The sequence below is a fragment of the Leuresthes tenuis genome, unplaced genomic scaffold, assembly GCF_036924035.1.
Source record: "Leuresthes tenuis unplaced genomic scaffold, fLeuTen1.0.hap1 SCAF_14, whole genome shotgun sequence".
In the NCBI taxonomy this organism is placed as follows: domain Eukaryota; kingdom Metazoa; phylum Chordata; class Actinopteri; order Atheriniformes; family Atherinopsidae; genus Leuresthes; species Leuresthes tenuis.
The window spans coordinates 17,409,894-17,427,194 of NW_027325368.1; the positions used below are offsets into that span (position 1 = coordinate 17,409,894).

Genomic DNA, 17,301 nt, shown 5'->3' on the forward strand with positions numbered 1-17,301 from the left:
AATGTTGAATATACAACAGAATAGACATGCAAATAGATTGCAATGTCAAAGAAAAGCAGCAAATCGTTCTGCTGAAGACTCTGTTACTGAAGTTGGAAGGTTTATATATATACATAAATTACATAAAAGAACAGTTGTTATTAAAAAATCTTTAGGTCATATTTAATGTCAGCGTTACAGTATGTGGTAGCATGTCAGATGTTGTTTTTTATTTAAAATGTAGCCTGCCAGATGCACACATCTGTTGTACCCATAACAGGACCATCTGCATGTCTTTTCAAGAAACTTTTCAAGTAGTTTTTTTGCATTTGGAGAACTTTTAGCCACACTGGAGAACTATTGCAAAGTTGTGTCAGTATTCTGTGTCTTCAGCAGGCACCTTGGTGTTCTAGGTTCTGCGACAGAAAGACCACCTGCTCCAGAGCGTCTGATTCTTTCAGTGACTTACGGATGAGGTCACTGTCATATGGCAGCATACATTCAGGACCAGTTGAATAATGATGATTCAACAAAGGAAAAAAAATAAATCTAAATAAGACACAGGTATTTCAAAAGAAAAAGAAACCATTTATTACATTCTTAAAACCACATATAATGTATCCCATTGGACATCAATATAGGTTTGTGACTCAGTTGGACTAGTAATATACCTCTTGTACATTTTGTTATACGGGGAAAGAGAAGGAGGGGGGGTTGTTTGTTTGCACTTATCCTAATCTTTCTTCAATTAAAAAAAATAAATCACTGACTTTACAAGACAAAAAAAAAAAAGTGGAGACGTGAAGAAAAATGTGGATAACAGACGGACAAATAAATGAAAAATCACAGCAAAGAAACAATAAACCCCAAATAACGAATTCAACTTTAAACTCTAACTGACTTTTTTTTTTTTTTCCTTTTCAATTCTATGCATCTTAAATTGAATGTTACACCATTAGGACAAAACAGGAAGGGCTTTGACACTTTGTGAGTAACATTCACAAAAATAGAACTTACGTCCACAGTGATAATGGTTATGGGTCTTAGGTGCAAAAGGTGTGTGGAGCACAAGGCTAAAAGACAACACTTGTAATAAAGGGACAAGAGATCACAGCTAGCTCCCTGAGCAGCAGGCGGCAGGTCCTTAGACTCTGCTCAAAAAACGACACAGCACCCCAAGTAAGACGTTATCGCCATCTCAATGCTATGATAACCTTCAGAAAATGTGTTCTTTATGTAAACAGTTATGGATAACCTGTGTGGCAGACATGGAATATAAAATAAAAAGCAATAAAAACCGACGGACTGAAGTCTTACTGGCATTAAAGCCCAACTCAGGGGGGCAGCTGGTAGCTCTGTCTGGCCTTAAACTAGTGTCAAGTGAGAAAGAGGAAAGTATAAGTGCTTGGTATTTGGACGAGTGTTGGATTTAGGACTAAAGGAGAGAGGAACACCAAATGTACAAAATAATACAGTTGCATCAACCAGCAGAGAGGGTTTATGATACAAATGGACCATCATACTCTCAGACTTTAGCCAACGGAAACATTTCGAGTGCAATCCAGTCATATTACTGTAATCCTGTTCAACTAACTGCTGGTTAGAAACAAGTTTAGGGACCAGGTCATTATACAGTTTTTGAAGTCATCTTTTGCCTTGCTCTCTCTCTGTTTTTTTCGTTTAGTGTCCTGTTTGTCCTCTCGTCTCTTGAAGTGTGGGTGGGGGGTGGGGCAGGCAGCAGCAGTGCAGACTGAAAGGGAACAGTTCAAAATGCAAGGCAATGTTCTTGTCTTTTTTTTTTTTTCCGCCTTTGCTCGAGTATGCTGCCTCCCCTGCTGTCCCCCACGTCGCTTGCAGGATGGCCACATCGGGCAAAGAGGGGGTTTGTTGCCATGGAAACCTGAGAGTACTGTCAAGAGTGGATAAATCATCCAGAGGAAAAAAAAAAAAAAAAAAAAAGGATCTGAGTTGAAATATCAGCCTTCCTCACATCTTTTGTGACTCCTCCATCTAACGATCCGCTTTTCTCTGCCTCACACACTCTTACTCTCACCATATACTCATATAGTAATCTATTTACATTCTTATTTAAAATATTCTGTTTATAAACGTGTATATAAATTAAAGATAATTTCATCTTGTCCTGTCTCTAAGTGGCATTTGCAAGGAAAGGGGTGTGTGGGACTGAGGTTTCTCATTGCATTACAAGAGCCTTTAAAAAGGCAGCACCAAACACTGTCTACTGTTAATCTGTGTGCAATTTCTTTTTAGGTGATTATTTAGTTCAGTCTAACTTGTGAGTCGTTCGTGTGTTTCTTTTCGTGTCAGAGACAACTCTGAGTTGTGATCTTGGTCCCTAAGTCAGGGGTGGGTAAAAGGATGCGCTCTGTATGAATCTGCATGCGCACCACCCTGGGATGCAAGAATACAGAGGAATATTGACTCAGAGCTTCATTTAGAGTGACACCTGTTGATCGACGTCATGCTAATTGTACGTGAGAAGCTCTGTCTTAGAGTGGCAGAGTTTTACATTCACTGTTGCTTGGTTCTTGCTTGTGCACCGGTGCTAATTGATGAGGTACATTCATAACTGGTTAGGCGATCCACAGTGGATCAGATGTTAAACATGTTTTAGAGCTTGGAGCTTTTACATGCTATGTGGGCTGCAGTGATATTATAACAATGCCCGTCTGGCTGTTGTCAATGCTACAATATGCAGGACCATGAGCATGTGTGGTCTGTAGTGTAAGGTGCTTTGCCTGCTGGGATAGTGGAGGACTACTTTGGGAGACGGAGTATTTAGAGTCCTGGATTGTCTCTTAACTGCTGGTTGTTAGGCTTTATAATCTCTATCCTTCTCTGTCTCTCCTTTTGCTCCCCTACCTCTAAATACACTCTCTTCATCTGTCTTGTTTGTCTCTGTCTGTCTGTCTGTCTGTCTGTCTGTCTAGCTGTTAGTGGAGTCCGGCAGAGACATTTCGCTGCCAAACACTTCCCGGTACAGCGGTGGAAAATTGTAGGCGGTCTCTGGGTGGACCAAACGGAAAAACTCCAGTTTGTCAATGTGGAGGTTACAGATGGACTTCATGACGGGCAGTTTGGACACCATCTGCAAGGATAGAAAACACAAAAAGGTAAATTCTTTAGTGTATGTTTTCAGCCACATAAGGAATGGATACTTATGCTTAAAACCAGACCAGATTTCGGATATGAAACAGATATGAAAATGCTTTACTTAAAAACCTCAGTCTTATACAGGCACCTCACAGGAGAAAGGAGTTTCGAGGAAGCTTGATTGCTTGTGTTTACCTTGTCTAGTTTCTCATCAGAAGCGCCGCTCTTCTGTAGACTGTGCTGCAGAGCCAGGTAGACTTTCTCTTGGAGTTTCTGAACCTTCTGGCCTTCTGTCAGCCAGGGTCGATCTGCAGGAACAAACATTTCTTCTCAACACTTGAAAGACATGGAGCAATTTTTAGGCCGCTTCACTCCCCAGCAGTTTGTTTTTCCACTTGCAATGAGGATAAAGTGCCGTAGATATTATTATTATTTTTTAATCAGGAGAATCCAAAGTTTTAGTCTGACTTAGTGAATGTTGAAATTCCCTATGTACTTTGCCAAACTTAAAGAAAATCCATCAAAATAGTCTTGTTTTTGTCACGTGAAAAAAAAGACGAAAACCCAAAGCGTTTTTTTGTTACTTATTACATGTTTGTTACCTGTTATATATTTCCAAATAAAATCTTTGTCAACATTTATGGGTCAAAAGATGAAAACCTATGTTGATTTGCAAAGTAGTTGATGTCACGGATACAGCTAAGCCTGAGCCTGATTTTTAACCAATCAGGCGACAGAGGTTGGGACTTGCTATTTGGCTCAGCAAATGACAAAATCAATACAACAGAAACCGATGACGTTCCCATACTCACTACAGAACCTATCAATATGTTAATGGCTGAAAGGCCAAAAATTTCTAAAACTAACTATTTTAGATGCAGGCAGCAGCACAACCCATTGAGTTAAACTGTGATGCAGGTGTTAAAAGTCATGCTTACAAGCACTTTTACAGTATCTACTCTACTCTTGTGTTAGAGAGTTTCATATCTACACTATGAAATAAAAACGTTACAAATCTCCCTTCATGTGGCCCAGCGTCACTTAATTGAAAATGAACCCCTGTCATTTCAAATTTTGCATGAAAACAGCCACGTTAAAAGAATTCTTCACATGATGATGTCATAAACTGAGCTTTTTTCTTTCTAACTAGAAAATCTGCAATCCACAAGCATGAGTCAAAGCCCGACACATGGACACCAGAATGTCCAAAAGAACAGACGAGCCAGGTAAAGTAAACTGAAAACCAACACGTGAAACTTCTAAGGGGGCGAAAAGCGTGTTTGAGTCGACAGTAACAGTCCCTCTTTTTAGTGTCAGCATGGCCCTTTTTCTCTCCGAAAACAAATCAGCGCTTTTACGAGCATCACTTTGCAGAACAATGTGCACTTCTTCTTCGACATGATTGTGTTTGTGTTTGTGTGAATGGAGAAGTAAAATAATCACCAGGGGAGAGGAGGACAGCGGCGCTAAACAGAGCCATCTCCTCGTCAGACAGCTGCAGACGGCAGAGTCCTTTTCCCAGTTCAAACACTGCGTTGACCAGGTCATCACAGCCTGCACACACAACACATTGTTTTTGATAAGTGGATTGACAAAAATAGCAAAGCTAATCCCCCTTGCTTAACAAAATTACTGGACTGAAATACAAGTTGGTGGACACATGATGTAAAGGGAATGACTAACGCCTCTGTCTCTGACTACTGTGAAAAATCCATTACACTTCAATTGAATTACCAGTTTTCCTACTGTCATTCCTGCCCATCTGACCTATCAGCAGTCACAGGACCCAGAAGTTTGAAGGAAAAACAACTGAAAAACACTTCTGTGACTGAGATTATCCATCCTTTAGAAGGCGATAGCTTCCTGGAATATTTCCTTAAATGAGTTCATAATGCTTTCTTTAGTTTTCCCACTAGAGTGCATTGTTACACAGATTTTGTGCTACAGAGGTACAATCAAACAGAAAGTAGACGACAACACGTGCGCTCTCTTCAGCATCTGTTCTTTTTCAGAAGAACGTCTGTCTAGGTGACCGAAAAGGTTAAGTTTCTAATAGAGTAAATAGCATTGATGACCACTATCACAGTTATCTATTTTAAAATGATAACGTGTGTCGGTCACTGAAGATACATGTTGTGAGCTAACAAGTATAGAGTCTACAAAGTAGATGCACTTTTTGCGGTCCTCTCGCTTACAGAGAGCATGAGAAACTTCATATGCTCTGAGTGTGTGTCAATAATTTGGTCAAAGCTAACAAAACCACATCCCCCGATCCTCACCAAGTGCTTTGAAGAACTGAGCCGAGGCAAATTTTCCATTGAAGAAAATAGTGCTGTTGTTGCTGTTGAAGGCGCGGCACATGCGTATGAGCAGGACCTCCAGACAGCCTAAAACGGCATCCACAGATAGAGGAATAGACATGGAGAGAGAAGAGGAAGAGGGTGGACAGGAAAGGCCCAAGATACTCCAACATGCACAAAACATACAACAAAATGTAAATAATTTTGACCCAGATTGGTGCACAGTAAAAAAAAGCAAAAATTTTTTTTTTTTACAAGTTCAAAAGTTCAAGTTCACATGTTCAAAAAAGAAAGTAAACATATTGTCAAATATATGCAAGATAATGAACAATGAATAAATACATCATCCAAATTTTGTTTAAAAAATTATGTGAAGCAACAAGGCAAAGATAGAAGGTTGGAGACAAAAAAAAGAAGGAAGGAAACCAAGTTAGCAAGTTTTAAGACTTAGTCTACTTTACTGGAAGTAACTGTGAATTAGGTAGTTTGGCAATTTGGACTGTGCACTGACCTGCTTTCAGCAATATAATCTGATCATTCTGGCACAGGTCCATAAAACCTGCAATGCGCTTGGCAAACTCCACCACGTACTGGATGGCGTTGGTGATGTGATGAGCACACTGCTGCCACATCCACTCAGCCGACTGAAAACAAGAAGCGAGCAATACGGGTCCATCAGTATAATTGTGTCGAGCATTAACACCTTGCTCAAGATCAATGATATCATTGGTCAGATCAAACTGTAAAGTCTCCTTTACACCTGTGGGGGCTCCAGCGCGATGTCATACCTTGCTCTGAAAGGTCCGTGTTTCCTCGAGCGTGTACTGTACCCAGGTGAATCTCTTCATGTCTTCGGCGCTGTACTGACACGTTTCCAAGTGCGACTTAACAATGCTCTGAGTGATGTGCTCTGTAAAACAAAATGCACACACCAACCTCAGTGCTGTCTCACTCTAGGAACCGTTGGTGGTACAGCATCAGGTTTGTGCTTCGGAAAGGCAGCAAGAGGTCAGGAGAGTCATGCTGGTACTGTTTACATATCCTCAGATTTGTGTGGACTTTAATGGTTGGATGCTTTGATCCTATGACAAGACTAGGTCCTAAGGTCTCATTTTCTCACCTTTCATCCACATCAGTTGGGATGTTTTTCACCTCCAGCTCTTAATGTTCTCCAGTCACAATATATTTTCTAATTTCTTTCTTTATTAGCCCCCAGAGCCCCGCTCAAGAAGTGTAATCCTCCCCAAGATGTCCAAAGACACCTCTGTATAAGCATTTCCCTTCTTACATGTATTAATACAACAATTCCACCATGGCCTTATCTGACCCTGTTTGCGGAAAAATGCTTTTTCCTCCATTTCATATTGCTTATTGTCTGCTTGTAGAGCCAGTTTAATCTTGTCCTATAAGTCCTAAATGTCCTGGTACTTCATCTTTGTTTGCTAATCAATTAGATTTGCTTTTTCAAATTATATTAGCTTTTCTTTTCATCCACTCATTTCCAGGAAGCCGCAGCAAGGAATTTACTGTATATGGTCAAGTAAACAGCTGCGCTACATTTTTTTTAATAAGAATATCCAACTTTACCGCTTAGCCACTAAATAATCCCCGTTCCACTGATCAGATTTAATCTTTTGTGCAGAAATAATATTCTTAATGAATCGCCTAAAAACATTACTTTCGTTCAATGCTAAACTACTTTCCTTGGAACTCGTGTCAAAAGCAGTTATGTTTCAAGAACTGCTGAGAGCGATTTAAGACGAAAAACATTAACTTTGCAAGAGGTGAGTAATTAACATGAAATACTGGGGCAATATGACATAATGTAGATCTTACTAACCCAGGCCTGTCATAAATGTCTTGCCAAGAAAAGGCCTGCTTTTGACTTAATTACATCAAAACATGACCACTAATGTGAGAAACGAAGGTATTCTGGTACTTTATGGACATTTGTTGTTTTCTATTTTCAGTCTCACCGAGGTCTGTTATCGAGCAGTCATCGGGCAGATGGTCCAGCAGCGCACGTCTGTGACCCAGCAGCGGATGCGTATGCAGGAGCTGGATTCCGTTGGTATCTGCCGTGTCCAGTACTGTCTGCTGTGGCGAATTCTGATTGGATAAGGACGAGGAAGACGAAGAGGACGATGAGGAGTTGGAAGTGTTCCCCGTGCTGCCTCCTCCGCTTCCGAGCAGCTCCAGGCTGCAGTACTCGCTGGCCTCTTCGGGGGTCAGTGGCAGGTCAAACAGGTCAGGAAGTGCTGCGATGTCATCCAGGTCGCTGAGGGTGGAGGTGGAGCCCCCGCTGCTGTAGGACCTGCTCAGACCTTCTTCGCCATCCTCTGTGCTGCCGCCACAGACTCCATCCTCCCTGGGTAAAGACAGAGCAGTGGAGCCCCCGCCTCCGGAGCCAACACACTCTTGTGACTTCTGATGCTTTTGAACCTCAGCGTAGAGGCTGTCACGCTGCTTCTTTGACATACGGCCAAACTTCACAGCTGCAGAGAGAAGATATATTTTGCTTTTGTGACTACTTACTTCACGTCTGAGTTTATATTGCAGAATGATGTGTTGGGGAAAACTGACGTTTAACTTTGCTTACTTAAACATCAATTTGCGGGCAACGAATGTGGCAAACGTTAAGTTTTGTGATGAATACAGTGCGTGAAGAAGCTTAAGTGTGTTTTGTTTCTGTCTGCGCTTACCATCTCGGCTCATGCCCAAAGCCAGACACTTCTGCAGACGGCAGTGTTGGCAGCGGTTCCGGTTTGTTCGGTCAATCAGACAGTTCCTCTGGCGGGAACAAGAGTACATGGCATTGTTCTGCTGGCTGCGACGGAAGAAACCCTAGACACAAACAAATACAAACATACAACACAATAAGTTGCATGCAAACTTAAAGAGGGAGGGTGGTTAAAGTTCTGTTTAGTCTCCTTCTTTACTCTCTGCCTTTTCCTCCCTCACCTTGCAGCCTTCACAGGTGATGACTCCATAGTGAATTCCTGAGGACTTGTCCCCACAGATCTTACAGGGGATGACCTCGATCTGAGCTGCAAAACCAAAGACAACATGGAAAAGACAGGTCAGAGAACTGCACCCTAATGAGCCTCAAATGGACACCGGAAGCTGCAGTCCAGATGAGACTTTCATTCAGAACATGTGCTGAATGAAGCCCAGCTGTTAACGCCTTTAGCTTGTTTGGCAGCGATCAATGAAAGCAGGAAAAAAATGAATGACAAAACTAATGAATACAATGTAAACATGAACATGAGACTGAGTGGCACAACATTCAGATAAAAAAAAACAAAAAACCCACAGAGTTTCACAGAAGCCTATATTTGGCATGCTTTCACCCCAGACGGGGCAGACAGCAGCCCACCCCGAGTCCGGCTCTGTCTGAGCTTTTCTTCCTCTTGAAAGAGAGTTTTCCTCCTCCCTGTCACCAAGCACTGCACAAGGGGGTTGTGTTGGAAACTGCAGATTTCAAATAACTGGATACCTCTTGTCTTATAAATCCCACATCAAAAGGTGTGCGTCAGAGTCAGCATTTAGTTTGCCCGTCCTGACCCCACCTGCCCAACCAGTCGAGGCAGATGCTTGTCTTACTGTAAAAAGAGATAGTTCCTCTCCATTGCTTCACTGCTGCTCACTACCCCGTGCCTATTAAATGGAAGATTCAATGAGATTACTTTTAATGAATATGCATCATATGAACACAATTATAATGTGCTTGACTGAATCAGATTAAACCAAACTGAACCTATTGTGAACTTGTGAACTTTCTCAGTACCCTTAGACGAATAAACTTAATTGAGTTAATCTGCTGTACAAACATGATTAGGACGTGAATCGTCTGTGGAAATGAAAACAATTTTTAAAAGATGTTTCGTATTTCCCCACAGAATAGCATTAATAGAAACATAGATATACAGTCTATTGTAACGGGACACCAAAAATGTTGCAGAGGGTATTCAAATGAATCAATGACTTATTGTCACATTGAACTCATTGCTCATTTTACTTGATTTGAATGGAAAATGCAGCTGTAAAGCTTTTAAGAATATCTGTTTTGTTGAGGTGTTACACGCCGCCCGCTACTCTGCCGGAGCCCTTCTGACAGCGTTATGTGGTGCAGACTTACACTTTACGAGTCTGAGTGCAGCCACGAGCCTGAAACATGCCTCATTACCAGAGCACGTTTTAAGACTCCCTGTCTAACCCCTGCTGGCTAAAATTTGCTCTTACTTTATAGTGGAGGCCCGTTTCGTAACTTTTACAGTTCGCTGTTCTATTTTTGTCTTTCCTGCTTCGGTTATGAAACATCATTCGATCAACATACTATAAGATGTTTTCTTATTTCCTGGCGACAACAACAACCTCTCAAAGTCACTACTGCACACAGTACAAGTGAAGATCAGTGTTCGTGTGCCCCCCCCGCACATGGCCCCCAAGAAGGGAACAGAGTACACAAAGAGATAGGAAATCACATGACACATGAGACACATACACAAAGATTCTTCTTTGTTCGTCGAGGTGAAAACGGCTACCACTGGACAGTGGCTCATTTGCCGTCTGTCCAATCTGAGAGCGATTGCCACATACGCTGTTTTCACTGCTGCTAAGGTCAGTGCATGGAAAACCGCAAAGGGATTGAAGAAGAATGACTGCACTTCTAGGTACTGGAAAACACAACTTTCCACTTCTTTTTCTGTTTAATCACAAGCTGGCCTGTCTCTTCGCTAAAACTGTTGACTAAAATACTCCAACTGATGAGGGCAGCTGGAGGCATGCAATGGAAAAATTATTTTCCCTCCTCCCTCGCGCTCCTTTCCTTTCCTCCCCTCCACCCCTCCCTCATGGCTCGATTATATAACTCCTGTCTGTGAGCATTCTTCACAACACTCATTCAAGCAGGCTCACTCTAGCAACGCTGACACCCTGCCTCCCTCGGAATCTCTCTTTCCCATTGGCTGCGCGGCGCTCGCTGCTTGCTTGGCATTGGCTGAGTCATCCATCACTCTGGCGCTGTAGCCTGTCAGCCCATGTGGACATTCTGTCCCACTGACACACTTTCCCACTGCAGGGGGAGAGGGAGGAGGGAGGCAAAACCACAGTCCGATCTATGCAGACCAGTTTTAAGGTGGAACAGAAGAATGCTCAGACTTCACTACAAAACATTTCCTTGAATGCCTGTTAACCTGCACTGAGAAAAATGATTACATAACAGCTAAATAAAATAAAGGAGGCAAGAAAACACAGCAGTTTGACAAGAAGCCAGTTTGCAAATCTTAATAGATGCGCTGTAATTTTACTTTTGCGCTGCCTGAAGCTCCACAATGCCGTTTTAGTAACAGGACACCACATGAGGTATGACTATAAAGGCACATACTGTACAGTCAAACCATACAAACTCTGAACTTGACTGTCAGCTATGCAGCCCCCACCCCTCTGCCTGCTCTGTGACATTGAGCTTCTGCTTCAACCCATTCTATTCTTGTCCTGCGCTCCGAGCCAGAATTACACAGATGCCCAGCCACCCACCCCAAGCGACGACCACACACACTAAACATGCTCTCTAACTGCTGCTCTCCGGCTCTCTGCAGATATCCAGAGATTTTAAATGGAATTTTCAACTGCAAGTATGCCTGCCAAATATGAAAACAAGACAATTGAGACAAGATACAGTTGCATCCGCAGAGATGCATTTTTTGTCACGCGTCATAAAACCAGTGCACCCCTTTTCCTTTAAAGGAGTGCCCCTTCTGATCTTCCCGAGAGCCCAGAGTCACTCTTTGCCAAGTTGAAGCATGTTTAGTTCAGACTGCATTAAGATGATGGGAAAAAGAGTCCTGAGTCAGATCTTTGGCTTTATAATTCAATGACAAAAAGCAAACCAATTAAAAAAAAAGCATAATGTTTCTGAGATACTTAAATAATTGTGTTAAATAGCAGTGTCTCCCTCCTGCCCAATACAATGGTGATAATGTATTGGGCAGCCCTATTTTCACCTGTTTAAAGTGACCTGTCTGTCCATAATTTGGTAAATGAATAACAACCAGTGCAGTTAAACTAATCCCTTTAATGCAGAGAAATGATAACTATGGAAACATATTAGGGATTCTTTGAAGATATGACGGGAAAAACAAGAAGTGGGTTTGCAACTTGTAAAGTATTTCAATTACCGGCAACTGTTTGCTCTAAAATGACAAGAAAATTGTGAAAAAAAACAAAAGTTTCAAGTTGACTAAAACCACCATATATGCACATTTTAAAAGATTTAAAAGCAATTGTCTTCATTTCTTTGCATCAGAAGGGACTAAGAACTGACAATCAAAATATGTCGTTTTATTAATTAGAGGATTATTCCCTACGTAAATATCACCATTGCTCGTTGAGCACCTCATCAAAATTAAGCTGACTGTCCATGCTGACAGGGACACAACAGCAGAAGCTACATAGACATTAAAAGAACATTTACCTTTAACCCTGAATATCACTGTTGACCTGTGGAACAACACTAGTCTGGGGTTTCTGACCTTTAGCTCTCTTGAGACAGCAGGCATTCCAAAGGGATCAATACCAGTCGCGCTTTAAGCAAACATGATGCATGAGGTCTGGAGCAGTTTAGATTTGTCACACTTTCACACATTAAGAAAATGCTTTGGCGAAACACAGTAAATGAGGAAATACGACCACACACAGAATGATGCCCGAGCAGAGCAAGTGTTTGAGTTCTAGGACGGCAGCTTTGTGCGGCACACCCAAATTTGACACAGAACACACTGCAGAGAGACGTTTTAACGGCTCAGACAAACACGCTGGCCTTAGGGTGTTTATCAGCCAGCTAAATGTGTAACTTTGTTATCTCTAGAAAGGCTAATTCAGTAGGGGTGGGGTAGGGAGCGGCAAAGGAAAATCACAGACTTTGTGCTCAGAACAGCTCACTTCTCTGTGCTTAATGAGGAACAAAGAGGAAATAATGCTCAGGTGCCCCATGGCCAGTTTGTCAAGCAGTCAGTGTGTCAGTGTGTCAGAGGTATAAGAAAGAAAAAAAGGATGAATTCAGACCTGTCACGTACCACACGTCAACACAAACCTGCCAACACGTATGCATATATAGGTGCTACTTCACCATTTCTTACTCCTAGAACCTGGCTTAATAGACTTAGCTCACTTGCGTTTGCTCTATGCAGAAGAAGCACCATCAGAAACACCACCGAGCAACACATTAACAAGGCTCTGTACCAGCCTTTTCTCACAACCTACTCGGGAGAAAAGTGGGCAATATGAGAGAGCACGCTTTGCAAGGGGTAGGGGCGTCATGCCTGAGCTCCATAAGATACATGGACACATTTCTTGTGTCTTGCCTCGTCATCACCACATTGCAACAAGCCACAGTGCTTGTCCTCCTCTTTCTTGAAATCATTTTAGGATTTTTTTTTTTATATTTCCTATATATGTCCAAAGATGAGGAGCATGGAAAATCTAAGAGGAAGGAAAAATGTAGGGATTCATTTTATTTTAACACTTCCTAGTTAAATTTCGGAAGTAATTTAGCATGCATGTTCTAGTGCTTAACTCTCATAAAAATACCTTTAATTTCCTCTCAAAGGGTTGTAAAACTTTATTTAGAAAATCGGTGCAAAGACTATGAACAAGCTAAAGCAATCTGGCCATCTGGTTGCCGGTGCTTTCAGAGGACTCTATTTTAAAAGATGCAAATACCACTGGAGGCCAAGCTGAGGCCCACAGAGGGGAGAGCAGAACAGAGCAAAGAACCTCACTGGCCTCGTCTGCAGGGTGTGAGTGTCTGACATGAGTCTTGTGATCTTTCACCCTGCCTAGGATCCACTTTTTTAGAAGTTCACAAAGCTTTCTTGAACAGCAGACCAGACAAGGAGTCAGAGGTCCAGACATGGCGACAGGCCTCAAAAGGTCTGTCAGCGTGCCAAAACTGCGAGAGATGACTCAACAGTTTGATCATGACTGTAAGTACAGTAAGTAGAGCCATGCTCAAACTGGGATACAAAATGCTGACGTTTGTATTCACTGAGGGAAGCGACAAGTTGTGACAAACCTGAATTTTTGGCGCAGCCAGCTAAAAAAAGGGCCATGGTTTGTTTACATTTGGATATCCTGCCAGAACGGGATCCTCCCTCCACCAGAGGCCCCTATGTTTCTTCCTCTCACCCTCCCTCCCTCTTCTCCCTTTTTTATAGTGCAAAAAAAAAAAATCCATCTGTTTCCTCTCCCTGCCAAAAGAATAAAACTCCTTGCAGGTAATCTTTAGTCCTGAACAATGACTGATTAGGTCAAAAAACAATGCAACCACTTCGAGCATAAGTCAACAGCAAGAATGAGGCTGTTTGAAAGGGGATCTGAGCGTTTTAAGCCAAACTGCTGCAGGTGGACTAGTTTTATATGTTACAACAACTATGTGGATGCAGAAAAAATATAGCTGCCCTTTTTAGCCCATTTTATAATCTATTAAAAATTCAGTTCAACCATCACTGGGGTTGCACAGGCTGTATATAAGCAGCATACCTCGACAATAATACTTTTTCTCTCCCACTGGCCAGATTCAAGCACATTTGGAGGGACACATTGAACACATTGCACACATGGCGCAGCACTTTCGGCGACACGACGCTTCCCAGTGTCACACCCCCTCCCTCCGCTATGGATGCTATAATACTGGGTGACATAACTAGGTCAGTGGAACAGCCGCGTCTCTCTCCCTCTGTACGCTCACACAGTCAGCCATGCTGGCACAGCCATCGCATCAAAACAACACCACAACAACACAGCCACCGCTCAGAATCACCCTGTAAGGTCAACCGTCAGAATAAGCACTTTGCAAGCATTCTGAAGAGACTTTTATTTTTCAAAATTGCCAGAATTATGAATGCGCATGTTAAAACCCGTAAGGTGTGTTAAATGGTTTTTTTTTTTCTTGTACGAACAGGTGCGAATTGCAAAGCATCCAAAAAGTAAAGTTTTTCATTTACCTTGAAAGACACCTGATAAGGTCGCATAACATCTCGATTACATAATTGTAGTTTTGGTTACCAGGAGCATGCCCCCATGCCCCTCCCTCTCCTCATTGCATAACTCTTACTTGGGTCCCCTGGCAAAATTCACAGGACTCTCAGGTGAATTATGACAGTAAAAACCGACAGATATGGCACCGCCATATGTTATACAATAACCATGACGCACTTATAAACCATAACCGAATGCTTGGTCTGATTTTAGCACAAGTGGAAACACGCATAACAGAAAAATGATTAAAATTACAATTTTCTTCCCAGTAAAATCCATTCTCGTGAGTGAGCTTCGTGCCTCTAGCTCTTGATCACTGCACGCTGAACTTCAGCCTCCAGTTTGCAGTCTCGAGCTCTGTGCAGCCATAATCCAGCCAAGAGGGATTAGTGAGCACTGGGAGGAAAACAGGCGCTCTCCAGACCCTGTGCGCACACATGTGGCTGCTGTTCCAGCCCGTACAAATAATAAAAAAAAACACGCTGCGATCAAGTTCACTGACAAACGTACAGATTTATGTTGACAATGAACTCAACTCACCTCTCATGGCGGTGTTTTTCTTTAGTCTTGGTAAAACGACGAAGACTCGACTACATTAGGGTTAGCGTCGACAAGGGAAGAGGTGCGTAAAGCGGTGGAGCCAGACTAAAGTGGCTCTGCAAATATTAACTTCGTCCCGGCTGCAAACAGCTTTGTGACGCACGGCCAAAATAGGAACAAACAAAATCAAACAAGCAGCCAAAAACTCTTCTTTTTTTTAACGCTCGATCAAGTCCGAGCAAAATAAAACAGTGAAAGAAGTCGCATGGGTTCGCATCGTAGCCGTCTCTGCGCGCACTGCCCGATAGATTTGGCTCAACTTTTTTTTTTTTGACAGATTAATCCCACGATGAAGTAGCGTTGTTCGGACCCCCCCACTGCGTTGTGACTCTCAGCCTGCCTTCCTCTCAGTCTACCCTGCTAACCTACTTTCTCCAAGCGTGGACTCTCACATGATCTCACTGCCGACAGCTCCTCGCGCAACGTACGCGGGGGCGCGCATTCTGGAGCGAGTTTAAGGTAGTCTGGTGAATGATTAACTCAACGCTCTGTTCTTCCTCACAGCACACGGTGTTGATGTGAGAAATAACTATTAGGAATATATATATATACATATATGTGTGTGTGTGTGTAAACTTTTTCCAAGATGAGGATGAAAAGAAACGAAATTGTCCATTTTTTTTTACCTGTGGGGTGTATAATGCAATCTATGATAGAGGAAGTAATTGGCTGGTCCATCCAAAAAGAAAAAGCTTCAAAAGAATCTACCACATGCCAGGAAGCCAGGTGAATCAGTTGTGGTCGTTTAGTCCTTCAGCTGGGGTTTTGGGTGCTATTTTAGATCAATAAAATGACCACTGCTTGATCCTTAATTGAAAAGGGGAACCTTTGCAAAACAGAGGGGAATGGCCAAGTAGCTGGACCATGGGGAGCTGTTGGGATGGAGCCTTAAAGTGTTGGCACACTCAGTTGTGCTTTGGCATCCCTTGGGGTGAGCCAGTTTTGATGTTACATTTGGTCAGGTTTTTGTGTATAGATTTTCCTCCGTTTGATGAGAGAATTGGTGAATTTAATCTAATTCAGACCAACAACTTGCCCTGTGTGTTGATGTGAATGTGGGCGGGATTTTGGAAGCAATCTTAAACATTCTTGGGCCTAGTTTTCTCATGTCTGTTGGAGTTGGCCTGCTATGAGCGAAACCATTTTTGGCCATCTTGGCTCCCTTTTTCAAATCCAAAGCAATAATGGAAACAGGCAGTGTTTGCTGAGTCAGTCTTTCCTATTTATGCATTTCTCCTCAGATCAGAGGATATACTTATTGCTTTTGTCACCATTAAAAGTTCTCATACGTTTATGAAGATGAGCAACTCTAATTGAAAGACAAGAAAGGAAGAGTTCGGCAAAGTTAGATTTTAAGACATTGGGACAAATATTATAACAGCTTGCAGACCTATTTTGTATTTGTTTGAGCTTATGCACTTAAATAAGTTTTTTTTCTCCTTGCCTTGTCAGTATGTATAAGACTGGATAGGCTAGAAAATGTTCTTGGGAGTTTTCCCAGCCAGTGCTTGCCATTTACAGATTTATTCTCTTTAAGAAATGTGTGGAGTTTACACCCAGTGACCTCGTAAAGTTGGATTCACAGAGGTTTGGTCCCTGTTTCATATCTGTATTACCACATGCTGGAGCAAATCACATCTGCAACGTTTGTATCTCATTAATCAAACCCACTGATATCTCCGTGTTAGATAGTTAGCCCAGCTTTTTATCGTTTTTGCAGGAAATCTTCAGCAAAAGCCGTTTTGTTATTTTGCACATCTTGTCCTTGTACTTGGAAATTCATCTCTTATGTGTCTTGGTTTAATCAGTCAACAAAAACATTCCAATTCTTATGTAAGTGTGTGTTTGGGACAACATTTAGGAGTTTGCATGTGTGCATAGTTGGCGGGTGTGGTGTTGCTGTAGCGGGTGGGCTTATGATGCAATGATCTCGCCGCGATGTTATGAAACAGAAGGAAGGCAGAGATTACTCAAACTAGGTTAGTGGAGCAGTGCAACACATAACACTTTTGGTCACAGAACGTCTCTCTCACACACACATACACTCATATCTGTGCAGATTCATTTTCTATTTCTTCTGCAGACCTTTGTCCTCTGGCACTTCCTTCTTTTTCATGCGTTATCTGTTTATTTATACACTTCCTTGTCTCCTTTCTGTTGGACACATTTAAATATATTCAAACAGCTTGATGCTGTCATTCATCAGCACCAGTTAAACTCATCAGCACTTTCTCCTGTCAGACATTGACTTTTGTTGTTTTCTCCTCCT

General features: G+C 42.2%; 1 protein-coding gene across 1 annotated transcript; it reads right to left on the bottom strand.

Moving 5' to 3' along the window:
* Positions 1–546: 546 nt before the first annotated feature.
* LOC140269308 (nuclear receptor ROR-beta-like) lies at positions 547–15,458 on the bottom strand. Its single transcript, XM_072364348.1, has 10 exons — positions 14,973–15,458; positions 8,355–8,440; positions 8,096–8,237; positions 7,370–7,888; positions 6,182–6,303; positions 5,905–6,037; positions 5,373–5,480; positions 4,537–4,647; positions 3,289–3,401; positions 547–3,088 (listed from the first exon to the last, which is right to left on the bottom strand). The coding sequence occupies exons 1-10, from the start codon at positions 14,977–14,979 to the stop codon at positions 2,927–2,929; spliced, it is 1,503 nt and encodes a 500-aa protein (XP_072220449.1). The 5' UTR covers positions 14,980–15,458; the 3' UTR covers positions 547–2,926.
* Positions 15,459–17,301: the final 1,843 nt, after the last annotated feature.

Coding starts and splice junctions, on each gene's coding strand:
- LOC140269308 (XM_072364348.1), bottom strand. Junction 8,238..8,354: donor TCACCTGTGAAGGCTGCAAG/GTGAGGGAGGAA, acceptor GTTTGTGTCTAG/GGTTTCTTCCGTCGCAGCCA. Junction 5,481..5,904: donor GATTATATTGCTGAAAGCAG/GTCAGTGCACAG, acceptor ATGCCGTTTTAG/GCTGTCTGGAGGTCCTGCTC.